Below are 18782 nucleotides of genomic sequence, written 5' to 3' on the forward strand. Positions count from 1 at the left end.
AGCACAGATCATTAACTTTGTGGCATCTGTGCTCACTGTAAATTTGTAACCCTGACTCCATTGAGTTCTGCCTACAAATCAGTCTTTATTGGTCCTAAATTTTGAATGCTTTGTGGGACCTGGAGAAGGATTACCAGTTGCCATTGAGTTGACTCTCACCCATAGAAAACCCCTGTGTGTCAGAGTAGAAAGAACTGTGCTCCATAGAGTTTTCAGTGGCTGACTTTTCAGAAAGAGAGTACCAGGCCTTTCTTCCAAGGTATCTCTGACTAGACTCAAACCTCCAACCTTTCAGTTACCAGCTGAGCGTATGAACCATTTGTACCACCTGGGGACTCTAGAGAAAGATTAGTTCACATGACACTGGAAGAATGGAAGAGTGTGGTTGATTGATTTAGCAAGTCTTTATTAAACACATACCCAGCCTAGGAAGAGATGGAAGGGCCAGTTCTTGTAATAGTAGCTTCTCTAGGCTTTCTCGTCTGTTGGATAAACAATATAAAGAAGTAAGAAATGTAAAAAAGTTAAGTCCTTGGGGACTGGAAAAAGTGATTACAATTGACCCCAGCATACATTATTCCTAAGAGCTGTAGAGTGGTGAGGCTTGTGACGTGTAGCCAGGCAGAGGGTGTGGTCAGGGAGCACTGCAGGCTGCAGAGCACACACTCACCTGGACTCATTCCCTACCATCCAGGGTCTCATTTCCACCTCCAACTCAGAATGATGCTATGTCTTCCAGATACCACATTAGTTGACATTATGCTTTTGCTAAGTGAGCTAGCAGATTGACAACTGGATGAGTGATAACTGGACTAATAAGCAACATCATGTTAAATGGAGAAAAGATTAAAGTTGTCAAGGATTTCGTTTTACTTGGATCCACAGTCAACTCCCATGGAAGCAGCAGTCAAGAGATGAAGCAATGTATTGCATTGGGCAAATTTGCTACAAAAGACTTCTTTGAAGTGTTAAAAAGCAAAGATACCACTTTAATGCCTACCCAAGCCATGGTATTTTCAGTAGTTTTCTTAGTATACGAAAGCTGGGCAATGAATAAGGAAGATCAAAGAAAAATTGATGCCTTTAAATTATGGTGTTGGCGAAGAATATTAAATATACCATGGACTGCCAGAACAAACAAATCTGTCTTGAAAGAAGTACAGCCAGAATGCTTCTTAGAAACAGGGATGGTGAGACTTCATCTCACATACTTTGGACATGTTGCCAGGCAGGACTAAGCCCTGGAGAAGGACATCGTGCTTGGAAAAGTAGAGAGTCAGCGAAAAAGAGGAAGACCCTCAATGAGATTGACACAGTGACTACAGCTATGGGCTCAAACCCAGCAACAATTGTGAGGATGGTGCAGGAACAGGCAGTGTTTCATTCTGTTGTAGATAGGGTCACTATGAGTTGGAACTGACTCAACAGCACCTAACAACAGCAACAACAATAACAAGAGTTTTGGGGACTTATTTACCAATTCTTGCTAACATGATGACCATGAGAAATATAGGGATGCTGTTTCCTAGACTTGATTCAATTTGGGTATTCTGACTAGAATGATGAAAAGCCACAAAAGACTGATATTAAAATGTATTAATTTATGATTGGAAATGTAACCACAAGTGACCAAATGTGTCAGCTTAACTTAGTGCATTATCTTCCTGTAGCCAAGTTATGTGGGAAGCAAGAATATGAGAGAGAGTTTCTTGATGAGAACATAGCCCAGGAGGTTAATGAGATGATTCAAATGTCCAGGGATATATTGGTTGTCTGTTGCTATGTAACAAATTACTCTATTGTTGTTATGTGCCATCGAGTCGGCCCCAACTCATAACGACCCCTTCTTGGGTTTCCGAGGCGGTATCACTACAGAAGTAGATTGCCCAACCTTCCTTCTGAGGAGCGGCTGGTGGGTTTGAGCTGCCAGCCTTCTGGTTAGCAGTCAAGTGCCTTAAGGCACTATGCTACCAGAGCTCCCACAAATTACTCTAGGACTCAGCAACTTAAAGCAACAAACATGTATTATTTCAGAGTTTTTGTGGGTCAGGAATCTGGGCACAGCTTAGCTGGGTGCCTCTGACTCAAGGTCTCTCACAACACTGCTGTTTTGGTTCTCTACTGCTGGTATAACAGACACACCACAAGTGGATGACTTTAACAAACAGCAATGTATTCTCTTACAGTTTTGGAGGCTAGATGTCAGAATTCAAAGGGCCAGCTCTAAGGACTGGGTAAAGGCCCCTTGACCTTGGGCTTCTGCTCTGCCTCTTGCTCCTGGCCCATTGGAGCTAGAGGCATCTCTTAACTCAGGCAGCTACTGGCCACTGAGGCTGACAAACCCAAGGTCAACAAATAAAGTGGCACAGTCCCAAGATTATCAAGCAACATGGCAAGCCACTAGTGCAAGTACAGAAACAGTCCAAGGTCAGCAGTCAATATAACAAGCTGCTGAATGGAGACTCAGCAAGATCTTACTGTGCCAAAAAGCTCAGGCCTTTCTCAAAGAGTCTTATATACTAGAAGCAGACCACATCCCCAAGGCAGCTATTCAGAAGCTCACAGCAGATTCCACCATGGAGTTGATGACCAGTCTCATCATGAGGGATAACTACATCTACCTGCTCAGCCACTCAGAACCAGGCCCAGCCAAGCTGGCACATAACCGTAACTACAACAATTGCAATCAAGAGATCCAGGGGGCTGCAGTCCTTTCTGGGCTCACTCTGCAGTAGATCCCTTTCCAAGCTCACTCACATGGCTATTAATAGATACTTCAGTGTCTTAGGGGCTCCTGCAACAGAATACCACAAAGTGATTTAAAATGACAGCAATTTATTGTCTCATAGTTCTGGAGGCTGGAAGTACAAATTCAGGATGTTGGAAGGACCCTGTTCTCTCCCAGCTTCTGGTAGCCCCACGTGTTCCTTGGCTTTCTGCCTCTCTGTGTCTGTTCTCCTCTTTTATAAGGGCACCACTCAGGTGGGATTAGGATCAAGTGTACTCCTCTGTAACCGTCTTTTAACTGATAACTTCAAAGACCCTATTTCAAACAAGATCATTCCACAGGTACCAGGGGTTAGGACTTCAACATAAATTTCTGAGAAATACAATTCAGTCCATACCAGCAGGTCTCAGATTATTCATCACTGGCTATTGGCAGAGACATCAGTTCCTTACTCTGTGGACCTTTCCATAGAGTTACTCACAACATAAGGAGCGCTGGTGGCTCAATGGTTACATGTTTGCCTGCTAATCAAAGGTCAGCAGTTTGAATGCTCCAGCCATTCTACCAGAGAAAAGACTTGGTGATCTACTCCTGTAAAGATTACAGCCTAAGAAACTGGGGCAGTTCTTACTCTGTCATCCAGGGTCACTGTGCATCAGAATAGACTCCAACAGCACTCATAACATCGCAGCTGGCTTCTCTTAGAAGGTGAATGAGAGTAAGCAAGATGAAGCCAAAGTCTTTCTGTAACCTAATCTCTAAATGACATCCCATTACTCTTATCACACTCTTCTCTAGAAGCAAGTTGCTAATTCCAGCCTACAGCCCAGGGGAGGGTATTACCCAGGATTAATACCTGGACACAGGAATCACTGGGGGTCATTTTAGAGGCTGCCCACTGCAAGTGGCTTCTGACTCTAGTGATAGATGTACCCCAAGACAGAATGTCTGGAGGCCCTCAGATCCCTGCTGGCGTGGTGGGCTGCCTCAAATGCTGCTGGATTTGGGCACTTACAGCATGTGACCCTTTCCTTTACCCTTTAACGTGCTCTGAACCAGGAATTCCTATATTGGGCCCTTGGATAAAATTCATGGATGGGGACTATGAAGCTGTATGCAAAAATTATGTGGGTGTTTTTGAGCATTTTCTAGACACAGAGTGAGTCAGTAGTGACCTTGAAAAGTTTAAAAGCCACCATACTAAGCTGACCTTGGACTTCCTGTTCAGTCTTGATTCAAACACAGTACTATGGAGTTGATTACTTATGATCGATAACCAATTGATCAGTTACAGTCACATTTAACCTTGCCTCCCTGAGATTGTTCCCACGTCACCATAGCTGCATTTTGGATATCTCCAAACTTTTAGATCACACAGTTATAAAAAGATTTGGTTTCATAGGTGAGAGGAAATAAACCCAAAAGATGCCTTTCAGGAAAGAAAAAAGTACGGAGTCTATGTTCTTCTGAAAAACAGAATGGTTACCCAGTGTGGCTCTGGAACCTGAGTTTATGAGAGAAGTGAATCAGCACATCGAAAGGTGAAGGCTGCCAGGAGTGGGCCCGCTAACTGTGCCAAGGATCAAGAGCCAAACACTTAACAGGAAGAGCCAAAAACGGAAGTGCAGGCACAGACTTTGACATATATGTGGCCACTGTTTTTAGGAGCAAATAATGGTGCCCACTAAATGTCACTGGCTCACAGCACATCACTCTGGAGCAGTTGGTTCATGATGGCCCTGAACCATCCAGGAGTTGGGGAGGAGTTCAGCTGTACTTGCCATGTCTGCCAACTTAGCCTGAAAGTTAGTAATATTAACACTGTAGAAGGATGTCTATACAAAGTAACTGACTAAAAAAAAAAAAACAGACAAAGCATCAGTACTTAAAAGGATCAGCCACCACTTTTTTTGGACAATTTGTTTACATGGAACCCATCACTCCCAGAAACCTGAAAAATGAGGTATTAACTATGGAAGTCTTTTCTGTTTTATGCATATGATTCTTTGGTGAACTTCCTGAGTTGTGTGTGTAAATATAGATGTAAGAAAACATTTGCAGTTATAACATTTTTTTGCGTGTACGTTCCAGTGATACTTCCTTGAGCTTTTGGGTAAGAAGAAAACATCTGCCCATCTGTTCAACAGAAGCTAAGGCGACCCTGATAATCATCACAATAGTTTTTCTTTAGATAATACTGTAACTAGATCCCTCCCCAACACACATGCTTTTAAAGGGTGTGATCAACTTACTAGTGAGGAAGTGATTGAAGGGTACTTAGGATTCAGAAGCTGAAGTCTGGGAATATTAACTGTGACCTCTGCTCTCCACAGGGACTGGTGGAGCCCCTTGTGGAGAAGGCACCTGTGTCTGTGGCCTGTGGAGGTGAGAGCCCCCTGGATGGCATCTGCCTCAGTGAATCAGATAAGACAGCTGTGCTCACCTTGATAAGAGAAGAGGTAAAGTTTCTTGTTCTGTCTGCTTATTGCTCCATTTCTTTGTCAGGTGCTTGTGCCTAGAGTCAGATTTCATCTCTGTGGGCTTGAGTTATCCTGGGCTGGAAGTTCTTACTTGTTTAACTTGTTGCAACTTGTTTAGTGTGTATAATGGGCTCCCTGTAAAACCCAGCCTTCCTGCTGAAGTCAGGATGTTCTGGTGCCCAGGGAAAAGCTGACACTCTGAAACAGTCTTTGATTTTGTACTCTTCTTTGTCATTTGGTCTTAAATATCTGATTAAATATCTTAGTTTCAAATAGCTAATTTTGCCAAGTTTACTCATATGTATAACTAAATCAGTGCTTTCATTTGACAGAGAATGTATGTTCATGCCTAAAAGTTCCTTAAGTTCTAGACTTGCAGTAATTAAAATTGTTGCCTACTTTCACATGTTCTTTAATTAAACAGTGCACGTCTTGAACTACAGTGTTGTGCTTTTTGAACAGCCTCTGTTTAACATAGATCACTGCTGGGCCCTTCCTGGGTGAACTAAAAAATACAAAGATACTGTTCTGGGCTCTTCATCAGTTAGCACTCTCTGCTGTTGTGTTTCTGTCTGTATTTTATTTTGTTTATCTTTTTCTTGATGATTCCACCTGTTTTCTAGAAGGTAATTTCCTTAAGTATAGCAATTCTATTTTTATAGTATAAGGAAAAGGAGCTATAGTGGTGTAGTAAAGTATCTGGCTGCTAACCAGAAAGTTGGTGGTTCAAAACCACCAGCTGCTCCATGGGAGACAGATGGAACAGTCTCCTCCCATAAAGATTTACAGCCTTGGAAACCCAATGGGGCTTGTTGTGAGGTAGAATTGACTTAATGGCACTGAGTGTACCTCTGATACAGGTCTTTAGAAGCTTTTTAAAATAGCATTGGTTGATAATGAGGGGTGTCAACTAGTCCAATTGTCAGTACTTAGGAGCAATGGTGAGTAGGCCCCTTGTTGTTGTTGTTGTTATGTGCCATCGAGTTGGACCCAACTCATAGCGACCCCTCCTTGGGTTTCCGAGGCAGTATCACTACGGAAGTAGATTGCCCCATCTTCCTTCAAAGGAGTGGCTGATGGGTTTGAACTGCCAGCCTTCTGGTTAGCAGTCAAGTGTCTTAGCCACTGTGCTACCAGAGCCCCTTAGGTCTTGGAAATGAGAAAAATAACATTATCTTCCTCCTGAGATTTACTGAGTGGACTCCTAATATATCAAAGCAAAGATGTACCTTATTACTGGAAGCAAACAGAATAGCTTCTAGTTTCCTGGGATCTGGATCAAAGGCACCAAAATAAAGAATGGATGGATCGGAGGGAACCATAGCCAGGGAGGTACAGTAACAGTAGGATGATGGCAGTTTTGGCAGGGCCAGTCCAAGCCCTGCAGGGAAAATAGAGTCTGAGGTTGTCTTACGGTTCTCTAGAGAAACACAACCGGTAAGATATATTTATATACAGAGAGAGATTTATTTCAAGGGATTGACTCACGGGACCGTGAGGAGCTGGCAAGTCCAAAATCCATGGGTAAGGACTCTGCAGTCTTTGCCCCAAGATCCATAGGTCGGGTGACATAAAGGGTGCCGAGCTGAGAGAAAGATTTCTACCACAATATATTTAGTTATAGTCTGGAGGCAGACCGTACCCTAAGGAACTCCCCTTTCAATTGACTGATTGATTACATCATACTAGATTATATGATGGAAGGTGACTACATTACATTACATTGGATTACATTACAGAACAGCAACTAGTCTAGTATTTGGACATACCACTTAGGAACCATAACTTAGCCAGTTTGACACAGAAAATTAACCATCACTTACCAAGCAGTCAGAAATCTTAACCCTCACATTTCGATTTTATTGCAGTTTTATCTCATCATAAATAAAATTGGTGCTCTGGCAATAACTATAATTATGTGACTTTGATTAAGGGGAGTCTCTGCTAGGCAGATAGGTCTGTAGGCACTTCTTCCCATGAGCTCACAGTAACCATACAGTTGACTCCCCAGGGCTATTCCATCACTGCAATAGTTCACATTTTTTTTTCTGACATTGTCTTTGCACATCAGTTCTACTCTTTAGTCAAATTGTAAAAAGCAACTGTAATGAACATTAGGTTTCCCATTGTCTAATGTGTCCAGCTTATTTTATAAGACCAGTTTTTATTTCCAACTTGAGTTTTTATATGTATGAAGTTGTGTCATTGTGGACATGTCTGTGTTGTGATGAATTTTTTTCATATGTACCTATTGTTAAAATGAACTGTTGCTGTTTGAGATGAATTTTAAATGACCTATTAAGGGTTTCTTTTAAATGGCAATACTTAGGGACATTCTAGGATTTGCTTCTATTTTAAGGGCCTTGTGGATAATGTACAGATTAGAAAACAAATGTTGCTGGTTTGTCCTTTTCTTTACCTGTACTTTACAGCATCTGGGGTATAGTCTCATTCATCTCATTTAATGTGCATTTGTAAAAATGCTCTAATTATTAAAACACCTTGTTTACAGACAGATAAAACAAATGTATTCCAACCAAAATTCACAGAGCCTATAAATACCTCTTGGAATTGTCCTGGGAGATGCTTGCTTTTACCGTCATGGCTTCATTACAGGATCACATGTGGCTAAAAGTACATTTTTCCAAATATTTATAACATAAGATGTAGTTGTTGAAGTTTTACATTCCTAATATAGATTGAATGCCTCAGTATGGGTCTGGTTGTACATTGTCTCCAGTCTCTAATCTAAAATCTAAACTGTTAAAATAGATTAATTAACCAGGCTTTGTTTCTCTTAAAATCTAGATAATCACTAAAGAGCTTGAAGCAAATGAATGGAAGAAAAAGTATGAGGAGACTCGACAAGAAGTCCTGGAGATGAGGTTAGACTTGAGGTTTGGGGCAGCAGGAGTGTACGTTTATGCACTATTCAGTTTACTACAGATAAAATGATGGAAGTGTTTACTGCAGAACCAACTCTTGAGAACTTCAGGGCTCTGCTCTTTGCACTTTGCTTTATGTGACTGATAATGTCATTTCATGAGTTGTTGCTGGCAGGTACTATATTCAAATACCATAGCTTATCTCGGGTTGGTTAGCACATTAGAAGTAAGCAGAAACCATATAATTCTTGTGTTTTGAAAAAATGGCATAAATATATGCAAAAATGTCTATTTGAAATGCAAAGTAATATGATTTATTGGTATCTTCTATTATGGGGAAATGAAATTTATAATACTTTCTTAAAAATTAATTTTAGATGTAGTTGTTAGTTGCCATTGAGTCAATTCTGACTTATAGCAACCCCATATGACAGAGTAGAATTGCCCCATAGGGTATATAATTTTTCTGAAAAGGAATGCTGGTGGTGTAGCAGTTATGCGTGCAGCTGCTAACTGAAAAGTGGGTGGTTCCAACCCACCAGCTGGTGCGTGAGTGAAAAGACTTGACTATCTGGTCCCATAAAAATGATAGCCTCGGAAACTCTGCAGGGCAGTTTTGCTTTGTCCTGTATAGGCACTATGAGTGGGAGTCAACGTGACAGCACACAGCAACACCAAATCTTCCTAAGAGTGATAAACCAAACCAGTTTTTCTGCCATCAAGTTGATTCTGACTCATAGCGACCCCCATTGGGGATCTCTATGGAAGCTGAATAGCTCATCTTTCTTCCATGGAGCAGCTCATGGGTTCATACCATCAACCTTTCAGTTAGCAGCCAAGTGCCCTAACCATTACACCACCAGAGCTCCCTTATAAGAGTAATAGTAGCTTCAAATTCCATATCCATCAGAAAGATTTTAAAAATCATGTTAACAAGAAACAGAATTGACTGACCTTAAATTGATAACTTGTTGTTTTTCCTGTTCACTCCTTAGAGAGTTATGAGCCATGAAATAGTTAAATATAATGTCAAAGAAGAGAAGAAAAAAAGAATGTTAATGATTCATCCACTGTATAGTCAGCACTTGAGTGATTAAGAAACATTTAAAATATGCCCACTCTTATTTTTGACTCTTAGTAATTTACTGAGTGTTTACTGGTGTAGAGCTAGCTCTGTGCTGGGTTGGTGGAGAGTGAGGGGGTAGCTCATGGCCATAGGGAGCTCACAGTACACATCATAAGGGTCTCCTTGTTGGATGCTGTGTAAAAAGTGACAGGTACCACAAGAGAGGCCTGGGGACAGGTGTTCATTTCTCCTTCAAAGGATCACAGAGAATAGCCCAGGGCACTGGACAGGGTCAGAACACCATTGCTTCACTTCACCAAGAGAGAAGTTAATATGAGGGGGGTGAGCTTTACAGTCTCTAAATAAGTGAAATATTTTCAGAATGGTTGTTGTTGTTATGTGCCATCGAGTCGGACCCAACTCATAGCGACCCCCCTTGGGTTTCCGAGGCAGTATCACTACAGAAGTAGATTGCCCCATCTTCCTTCCGAGGAGTGGCTGATGGGTTTGAACTGCCAGCCTTCTAGTTAGCGGTCAAGTGCCTTCGGCACTAAGCTACCAGAGCTCCTTAGGAGAGCAAAATAAAACTTATAAGGGAATCAGAGGGAATGGAGTGCCTGAAAGGGTGATTCGAGGCCAAGAAAGCCTCAAGTCAGATCTGATTGTTCAGGTCCCCCCCAAATTTCATTAGTTTATGAGAGATTAATTTAGTAACTAGTATGTTGCCTTGAAATTCTCAAATAGGCAGAAAAGAAAAGTGAAGGCAGTTGTTTCTATAAATAGAATAGAAAGCTTGTTAAATGAAAAATCTTAAGAAATACTTTTTTGGACTTTCATAAATCTTAATATTGAAAAAGAGAACCACAAAGCAGATATAAATGGGTTATATAAATGTGGGTTGTCAGTGTATGTTCATGAGTTTAATTGTTTGGAGCAGCTTTTCTCCATCTTCCATTATTTGAAAATTCTTATCTGATGATAAATTATTTTGTTCCCCTTATTTAGGAAAATTGTGGCTGAATATGAGAAGACCATTGCCCAAATGATTGGTAAGGAGAAGATTTGTATCTTGGATTCTAGCCATAGAATTCAATGAATGATTTTCAGATCACTGTGCAAACTTAAAATTGTTTGTCATGTAGATAACTGGGTTCATTTTATTATTTTTTTTTATTGTGATTTGGGTGAAAATTTACAGAACACTAAACAATTCATACACGTTTTGTGTCATTCATTGCATCCCTGCAATGTAACAGCACTCTTCTTCCCACTTCCTCCCTGGGTTTACGTTTCTCTTCATCCTTCATTCCTATTCCTTCCTGCCTTCTTACCTATATCCCTGGGCAAGTGCTACCCTTTTTACCTCATATGCTTGATTCTTCTGATGAGTGCATACCTTCCTGGTATTATTGTTCACCATATAGCCCTGTCTATCATTGAGCTGAAAGTTGAGCCGTGGGGGTGAGTTCATTTCCTGAGTTCAAGGGTGTCTAAAGGCTGTAGCCTCAGGGGTTCCACCAGTTTCTATCAAACTGGTAAGCCTTGTCATTTTTATAATTTTGAGTTTTGTTCCACATTTTTCTCCCACTCTACCTGGTCCCTTCTGTTGTGATCCCTTTCAGAGTAGTGAGCAGTAGTAGCTGGAGATCATCTGCTTGTTCTTCTGGTCTCAGGGTTGTGGAGGTTGGGTTCCATGTGGTCTGTTAATTAGACCTTTGAACTAATTGTTTCCTTGCATCTTTGATTTTCTTCACTCTTCCTTGCTCCAGACAGAGAGAGACCAATAGCTGTCCTTTATTAGATGGTTGCTCACAAGCTTTTAAGACCCCAGTTGCCACTCACCAGAGTAGGATGTGGAGAACGTTATGTTTGTGGACTGAGTTATCCCAGTTGATCTTCATGTCCCCTGAGAGTATGGTCCCGGGCCCAGTGACTCATTCCCTCAGGGTGTTTGGTTATGACTAAGAGGTTTGCATAGCTTTGCTCCCTGTCTGCTCTACTGTATTCACAGATATATTTGCAGCACATGTGAATACATATGTAGAAATACCCTCTCTCAAACCTGTATATATTCATAGGTATAAGCCCAGTCACCCTCCTACCTCTGTTCAGCTTGAGTGTCTATTCATTTCAGAAGATGGTAGACACTTCAATTCTGTAAAAAGCCCTACATCCAGTACCCAGAATTGGAGGGCTTCACCATATCATTAATACGCCTGGGGTGGGATTCCTTTGTAGTGCAGTGTCCCAAACCTTAAGGAGCCCTGTTGGTGCAGTGGTTAAATGTGTGACTGCTAACTGAAAGGTTGACAGTTTGAACCCACTAGCCACTGTGCAGGAGAAAGATGTGGCTGTCTGCTTACACAAAGATTTTCAGCCCTGGAAGTACTGTGAGGCAGTTCTACTCTGTCTTGTCCAGTCACTGAGTCAGAATCGATTCTACAGGCTTGCTCCTTATTCCACTGCAAGTGGCCCTTTCCCTACATTAGACCCATTGTCATTTTTATCAAATGACGGTAGGAGATCCTACTGCATTGAATTTAGAGCCATTTCTAGCTTATATTATAAGGATTGATTCCCTAAAATAAAATCTGGTCTTTCTGCACTTCAACCCTTCTGATATTCTCTGCTGCTCTCATCACCAAATGCCTTCCTGCCCCAGGCCTTTTACCACAGCTGTTCCTTCTCTAGGAGCGTCTGGGTGGTGCAATGGTTAAGTGATTAACTACCAACTGAAAGGTTGGCACTTTGAACCCACCCAGAAGTGCCTTGGAAGAAAGGCTTGGTGACCTGCTTCCAAAAGGTCACCACCTGAAAACCCTATGAAGCAGTTCTACTCTGCACACACGAGGTCACCATGAGTCGGAATCAACTTGACCACAGCTGGTTTGTTTTTTGGTTTAATTCCCTCTCTTTGTAATAAGTCTTCTCTCAAATGGCTACATGGCTCCTGCCCTCAGATCTCTTGGGTCTCTGCTCACATCTGCCACTGAGGGAGATCACTCCATATAAAACAGTAACTCCTACCCCTTTTGCCCTGCTTTTTTTTTTTTTTTTTTTTCTCAATATTACTGACTAGAATTTAACTGTTGAGAAGAAGAACCACTGAGAACAGTGCTTAGCTTGTGGAGGGCAGCTGTTGACTATTTGTTCAGTAAATATGTTGTTACTTTTCACTCCTGATTCCAGAAGATGAGCAAAGGACAAATATGACCTCTCAGAAGAGCTTCCAGCAACTGACCATGGAGAAGGAGCAGGCCCTGGCAGACCTTAACTCTGTGGAAAGGTCCCTTTCTGATCTTTTCAGGAGATACGAGAACCTGAAAGGAGTCTTGGAAGGGTTCAAGAAGGTGGTGTGTCTTTTTCCTTCTCTCTTCTTGCTAGTGTCTTTTCTTGGTAATGGTTCTTCAAACATATGCCAAAGGTATGGCTTGTTTTTTAAATTGAGGCTTAGAACCTCTGTTAGCTTTGCATCTTCTATTCTAATGAGACTGGAGTTTTGTTGTTTGTTTGTTTGCTTCCCTCCTTTCTGTGGTTGTTTAGGCATCTGGCTTACTGGACAGCAGGTATTCCTCTGCTGAGTCACATGCCAATAAACCCATGCCAGTGTAAGAACTGGAACTCTCAGACCTTAGGAGAATTCTAAAAATGTTCTTTTTGATAATTCACCAGTTCAGTATTAGGAGAAATATTACTGAGAAAGTCAAGCCGCATGTTCTAGAAGAAAGGAGCTCTGGGGGCATAGCACCTAAGGCATTTGACTGCTAATCAGAGGGTTGGCTGTTCAAACCCATCAGCCACTCCACTGAAGGAAGACTGGGCAATCTACTTCTGTAAAGATTTACTGCCTCGGAAACCCAAAGGGGGTCGCTGTGAGTCAAAATCGACTCAAGGGCAGTGAGTTTGTTTTTTTGGTTTTGGTTTCTGGTGGCGTAGTAGATAAGACATTTGGCTGCTAATCAGAAGAAGGTCAGCAATTCAAATCTACCACCTGCTGCACAGAAGGAAGATGGAGCAGTCTACTTCCATAAAGATTTATAGCCTTAGAAACCCGATGGGGGTTGCTATGAGTTGGAATCGACTCGATGGCAGTGAGTTTGGATTGGTTTTGAGTTTGTATACTTAAAAATTATTGTTACAGTCACCCCTCAGTATCTGGGAGGGGTTGGTTCCAGGACCACCAACTGATATTAAAATTCACAGATACTGAAGTCTCTTTCATATAATGGCATAAAGTATTTTCATATATCCTAGGCATATCCTCACATACACTGTAAATCGTCTCTAGATTACTTATAATAGCAAATACAGTGTAAATGCATGTAATAGTACTTTCTGCTCCATTTTAGACTTTGAAGGGTTGCTTTGACCACTTCATTGCTTTTGTTTTTTTCTCAAATATTTTCAATCTACTGTTGGCTGAATCCACAACACAAAATCTGTGGATATGGAGGACTGACTGTAATATATTTTACCACCATAAAAAAACTTTTGAAAAAGTAAAATATTGACATACTGAACCTTACTGCATGATATTGAAAATTAGTTAGCTAGAGCTTCTTCAGTGAGAATTTTGTGTGCCTGTCAGATTACTGTGGAGTATGAATGAAAGCCATCTGAATTAGTTAGATTTTCTCATTTAAAAAAATGAAAACTCTGACACGTGGTCTGTTACTAGTAGATGAAAAACAAAATGACCACTTTTATTTTAAATAATCATTTTGGAACAGAATGAAGAAGCCTTGAAAAAATGTGCTCAGGACTACTTAGCCAGAGTGAAACAAGAGGAACAACGCTATCAGGCCCTGAAAATTCATGCAGAAGAGAAACTAGACAAGTAAGAGCTTGGAAATAAGAATTTCACTCTTAAGATGCTATAGGAATATTTAATGACAGAGGCCATAACATTCACTGTTTTGCAGCTCTGGGTTGCATTTGTATGTGTGTTTTATTTAACTTCATTGAATAGGTAACATCTTCACAGCATTCAAATATTAAAAACTATACAAAGGTACATACAGTGTCTCCTTCCCACCCTTGTCCTCTTTCCTCTGGATTCCTATCTCATCCACCACCCCATGTAATCACTATTGTTAATTTCTGTTTACCATCTCTTTTTTTATACAGATGATAGCATATTGTTTCACCTAGCAGTCTATTTTGGTGATCTTTCTATATCAAGAACTTCCTCTTTTTTTTTTTTAAATAGCTGCATAGTATTCCACTGTTGGAATGGATCCTATTTATTTAACCAGTCCCCTCCTGCTGGACATTTAGGTTATTTAAAATCTTTTGTGGTTGTAAGTAATGCTGTAATACATAACCTTGTCTAGTGATCATTTTGCATGCATGTAAGTTATCTGTGTAATACTACCTAGAAAATTAATTGCTGGGCCAAAGGATATATAAACTTATAGAATTATAGAATTAGAATATGAGAAATATTCTAAAATTGCCCCCATTAGACTAATACCAATTTGTGTTCTTACCTGCAATACATGAGAGCACCTGTTTTCCCTAGTGCTCTGTCAACAGGTCACGTTTTTGGTTTCTGCCACTGTAGTAGGTGAAAATGGTGTCTCAGTGTAGTTTTGATTTGTATTTATCTTATAAGTGAGATTGAGCATGTTTTAGCAGCTCTTTTTTCAGATGCTTGTCTTACTATGAGTGGCTATACATATTCTACACCCATTTTCTTATTGTCATTTTACATATTTAGAGCTTCTAGATTTCCTGTCATAGTAACAAAGATCTTTCCCAGGGTGGGTATAAAATAAACTCCCTTGTTTTCCTTCCAGGACTTTTAGGGCTTCATTTTTTTTAACATTAACATCCAATACATTTGGAATTTTTCCCAGAGAATGGTGTGAAGGATGCATCCAATTTTATTTTTTCAACCAGAAAGTAATACGTACTTACACATTTTGCTCTTTTCCTATTTCTAAAAACTTTTAAGTTCCCATTTCCCATTCTCACTTCCCAGAAATACTGCTATTAAAGGTTGACTATATATCCTTCCAGTCTTTTCTTTGTGCCTTTACAAATACTATTCAAAACAGTTCAGGACTTTTTTCCAAAATATAATATTGAAGTCATACTACATAAATTTCCTTTTTCATTTAACAGTATATCATGGCCATCTTTCCATGTCAGAACAGATGGTTCAGTCAGTTTTTTAAAACAGAGTGTAGGACTATACCATTCCTTTATTGATGAGCATTTAGGTAGTTTCACATGTATTTCTGTGTCAAATAATGCTAGTGAAATTTCTGACTAGTTACTACGACGTTGCTTTCCACAAAGACGGTATCAGTTTTCATCCGTACCATCAACTTGTGAGACTGCTTGTTTCCCTGTGTTTCTGCCAACTCAGATCAAGATCATCCTTGTTAATTTTTGCCAATAAGTTCAAAAAAGCTTTAGAGTTTTAATTTGCATGCCTATAATTCCTAATGAGGTTTTAGCATCCTTTCATTAGTTAATTGGTTGTTTATCAGCTGACACTTAAGTTTTTAACATTTTGTTTTAGCATCTCATTAATAAAATCGTTTCCCTTAAGTTTATGTCTTACAGATGTCAACAGATTGTGTCTTGACTCTGTAGCTGCAACAATCTATATAATCCTGCCTGCTATTGAGGTTTTTTTAAAAAAAAAAAAAAATCTAAAATTGTTACAGAAAATGTTGTTATTTCATTTTCTACTGAAATAAGAATTGTAATGCATATTATGGCCCTTCACATTGATTTTACTGTTGATTGATACATGAAATTTCCCCAGAAATTCTGTATAGATTAAAGATGTATAAATCAAAATTGATTTATTTAGATACTTAAATCATTGATTCCTATTTTCCTTCCTGTCATTAAGTCTGTTCTTTTAGGTCCATGTGTCATGGCTGTCAGCGATTAGTATCCTGACTCTTTAACTGTATCTGATGGCTAACCACGTACTTTTTGTCCCTTTATTCTCCAAACAAAACGCCATAAACAGAGCCAATGAAGAGATTGCTCAGGTTCGAACAAAAGCAAAGGCTGAGAGTGCCGCTCTCCATGCTGGGCTCCGGAAAGAGCAAATGAAGGTGGAGTCCCTGGAAAGGGCCCTGCAGCAGAAGGTACAGAAAGGGGTTTGGTAGGGACAACAACAGAGACGGTTCCTCCTCAGCGGGCGCTCCCATTGGTGCTTGGTATATTTAGCTTATAATGGACCTGGATGAATGTGGCCTTTCGGTTCAGATGCTTCAGTCCTTCTTCTTTGGAAACTAACAAGATGACCGCCCCTTTGCTCTCTAAAGGCAAGCCCATTAAACTTCCTGGCATATTATATGGGAATTACTTGTAGGCAGTTCATCTCCAAAGAGGAAGTTGTATTTTACTGAAGCTCAGAAGCAGACATTTCTTAGTTGGAGTCATGAGGCCAGTTATTTTCCCTTCACTTTTTGTTTTAATGTAATGGACAGAGCTGCCATCTTCCTCCTTCCGTGCTGTAGATCAGAGGTTCTCAGTCAGGGCAATTTTGCCTCCCAGGGGACATTTGGTGCTGTCTGGAGATGTTTTTATTTGGCTGTCATGACTAGAAGATGCTACTGTCATCTACTGGGTAGAGGCAAGGGGTGCTGCTGAATATCCTACCATGCACAGGCTCCCCTCAGTGAAGCCTTACTTGGCTCAAAATGCTAATTAATAGTGCCATGGCTGAGAAACTCTGCTGTAGATAAATGAAAAACAGTGGTAGCAGTTTTTTCTCACTGATGCTCAGTCCCTATTGTTTTTCTTGCCATGTGTCTAATTAGGTACTAATGCCTGTGACATCCATTCACCTAAATCAGGGTTTATTCTTGGAGCCCTGGTGGTGTAGTGCCTAAGGTATTTGACTGCTAACCAGAAGGTTGGTGGTTCAAACCCAACAGCCACTCCATGGAAGGAAGACTAGGCGATCTACTTCCGTAAAGATTTACCATCTCAGAAACCCAAAGGGGGTCACTATGAATCAGAATCAACTCGATGGCAGTGGGTTTGGGTTTGTTTTTTTTTTGGAGAGGTTTTTCTTACAGGGTCTGATAACTCCCTGGGATACTCAGTAAGACTTCAGAATCCTGGGTCCCTGGAGATGCTGATACACTGAGTAAGTCCCAGGTACTTTTGATTTTTAGCAGGCACTCGCAGGTAATTCCTGTAATAACAAGGAGGTTGGGAACTAAGAGGCCCATGGACAGGTTTCAGAGGTTTGGTGACCACATTCATCCCTACTCAATTTATGCATAGTTTTGTAAGTATATGCACATTTCCCAGGGGAGAAGCCTTTTAGCTTTCATTTCCCTAAGGGGGTTCTAGCATGTGTTGAAGGAGCCCTTGGGTGGTACAAATGGTTACATGCTTAATGACTAGCCAGAAGGTTGACAGTTCAAACTCACCCAGAGGCACCTCGAAAGACAGACCTGTGATCTGCTTCTGAAAGGCCACAACCTTTGGCCCCATGAAGCAGTTCTACTCTGCACACATGGGATCACCATGAATCAGAATCAACTCCACAACAACCAAAAGCATGATGAGTGAGGGTGAGAACCACTGAGTAAAGATGGGTAGAGCCATCCTTGGCACTGTTTAAGCTATAAATGCCTTGATTTCAGAAGACAGAGGGGCCTGCATAAGGGCATCATTTATCTTTCAGAACCAAGAGATCGAAGAATTGACAAAAATCTGTGATGAGCTGATTGCAAAGCTGGGAAAGACCGACTGAGTTTCCCCCATTACTCCAGCAGATCTGCATTCGGCTGCTTCCCTCGTGACCACAAATATCTTGCCTTATCCAGGAATAATTGCCCCTTTGCAGAAGAAAAAAAACTGAAAAAAAGCACATGCCTCCTGCTGCCTGTCCCGCTTTGCTGCCAGTGTGACAGCCTGGAAGAAACCCTAGGGTCCTACACAGTCAGGAAAGGAGGGGGGCCGACGGTCTCACAGCTCTCGTCGTGAAGCTCAGTTCCACATGCTGCTGAGTTAGGGTTTGCAACTTCTCTGTCTTTAGTCTGTTTTACAGTCATTTTTAATTTCCCAAGTGTGTTAAATTTGTGGCTTTGTGACTACTGTTTGGAGTCATCTCCTTTCCCCACTACCCTTGGTTTTTTGGTGTGTGACCTATTATTTAATCTTTTGAATTTAATTTTCAACATCCGTGTTTTATTTGAGGAGATAATTTGGCTTATTGTTACCTCAAGTTTATAACGAAAAGGATCCTACCTACCCATCTACACATACACATTTCTACATGCTGCTCTTTATTTTCTCTGGAGCATAGTCAAAAATTTCTTTGCAAAAGAACATGTCCCCATACATATAAAACCCTGTTTTGAAATAAGAGTCCTTCAGAATGCCAGCTTAAGAATTTGGGAGATTAAAGATGTAAAGACCCCAGCCTTGTGTCTTTTATGACTCATAGGTCCAGACTCATGTTTCGTACATGTCTGGAAAAGACTCCTTGCCATGTTTTGTTGCCCTGGTATTTGGATGCTCCTTAGTTTTGACAGGTTTGGCTCTTTTGGGATGAGTCGCCAGCTGAAAGGAGTGTCTGCTTTCTGCATGAAAACCAGGGGACTCCCTAAAGCTGGGGTTTGGCCAGTCCGTCTACA

General features: G+C 40.8%; 1 protein-coding gene across 1 annotated transcript in view; it reads left to right on the forward strand.

Moving 5' to 3' along the window:
• TACC1 (transforming acidic coiled-coil containing protein 1) overlaps window positions 1-17896 on the forward strand; it is a 105256-nt gene extending 87360 nt beyond the window's left edge. Inside the window, exons 8-14 of the mRNA XM_042783664.1 lie at window positions 5062-5187; window positions 8017-8093; window positions 10165-10208; window positions 12349-12509; window positions 13890-13996; window positions 16151-16271; window positions 17828-17896. Coding sequence (XP_042639598.1) covers window positions 5062-5187; window positions 8017-8093; window positions 10165-10208; window positions 12349-12509; window positions 13890-13996; window positions 16151-16271; window positions 17828-17896 — 705 coding nt within the window. The remainder of the gene's footprint in view (window positions 1-5061; window positions 5188-8016; window positions 8094-10164; window positions 10209-12348; window positions 12510-13889; window positions 13997-16150; window positions 16272-17827) is intronic.
• Window positions 17897-18782: the final 886 nt, after the last annotated feature.

Source organism: Orycteropus afer, unplaced genomic scaffold (assembly GCF_000298275.1).
Source record: "Orycteropus afer afer isolate SDZICR_OR568_19922 unplaced genomic scaffold, OryAfe1.0 scaffold00024, whole genome shotgun sequence".
NCBI classification, from domain to species: Eukaryota; Metazoa; Chordata; class Mammalia; order Tubulidentata; family Orycteropodidae; genus Orycteropus; species Orycteropus afer.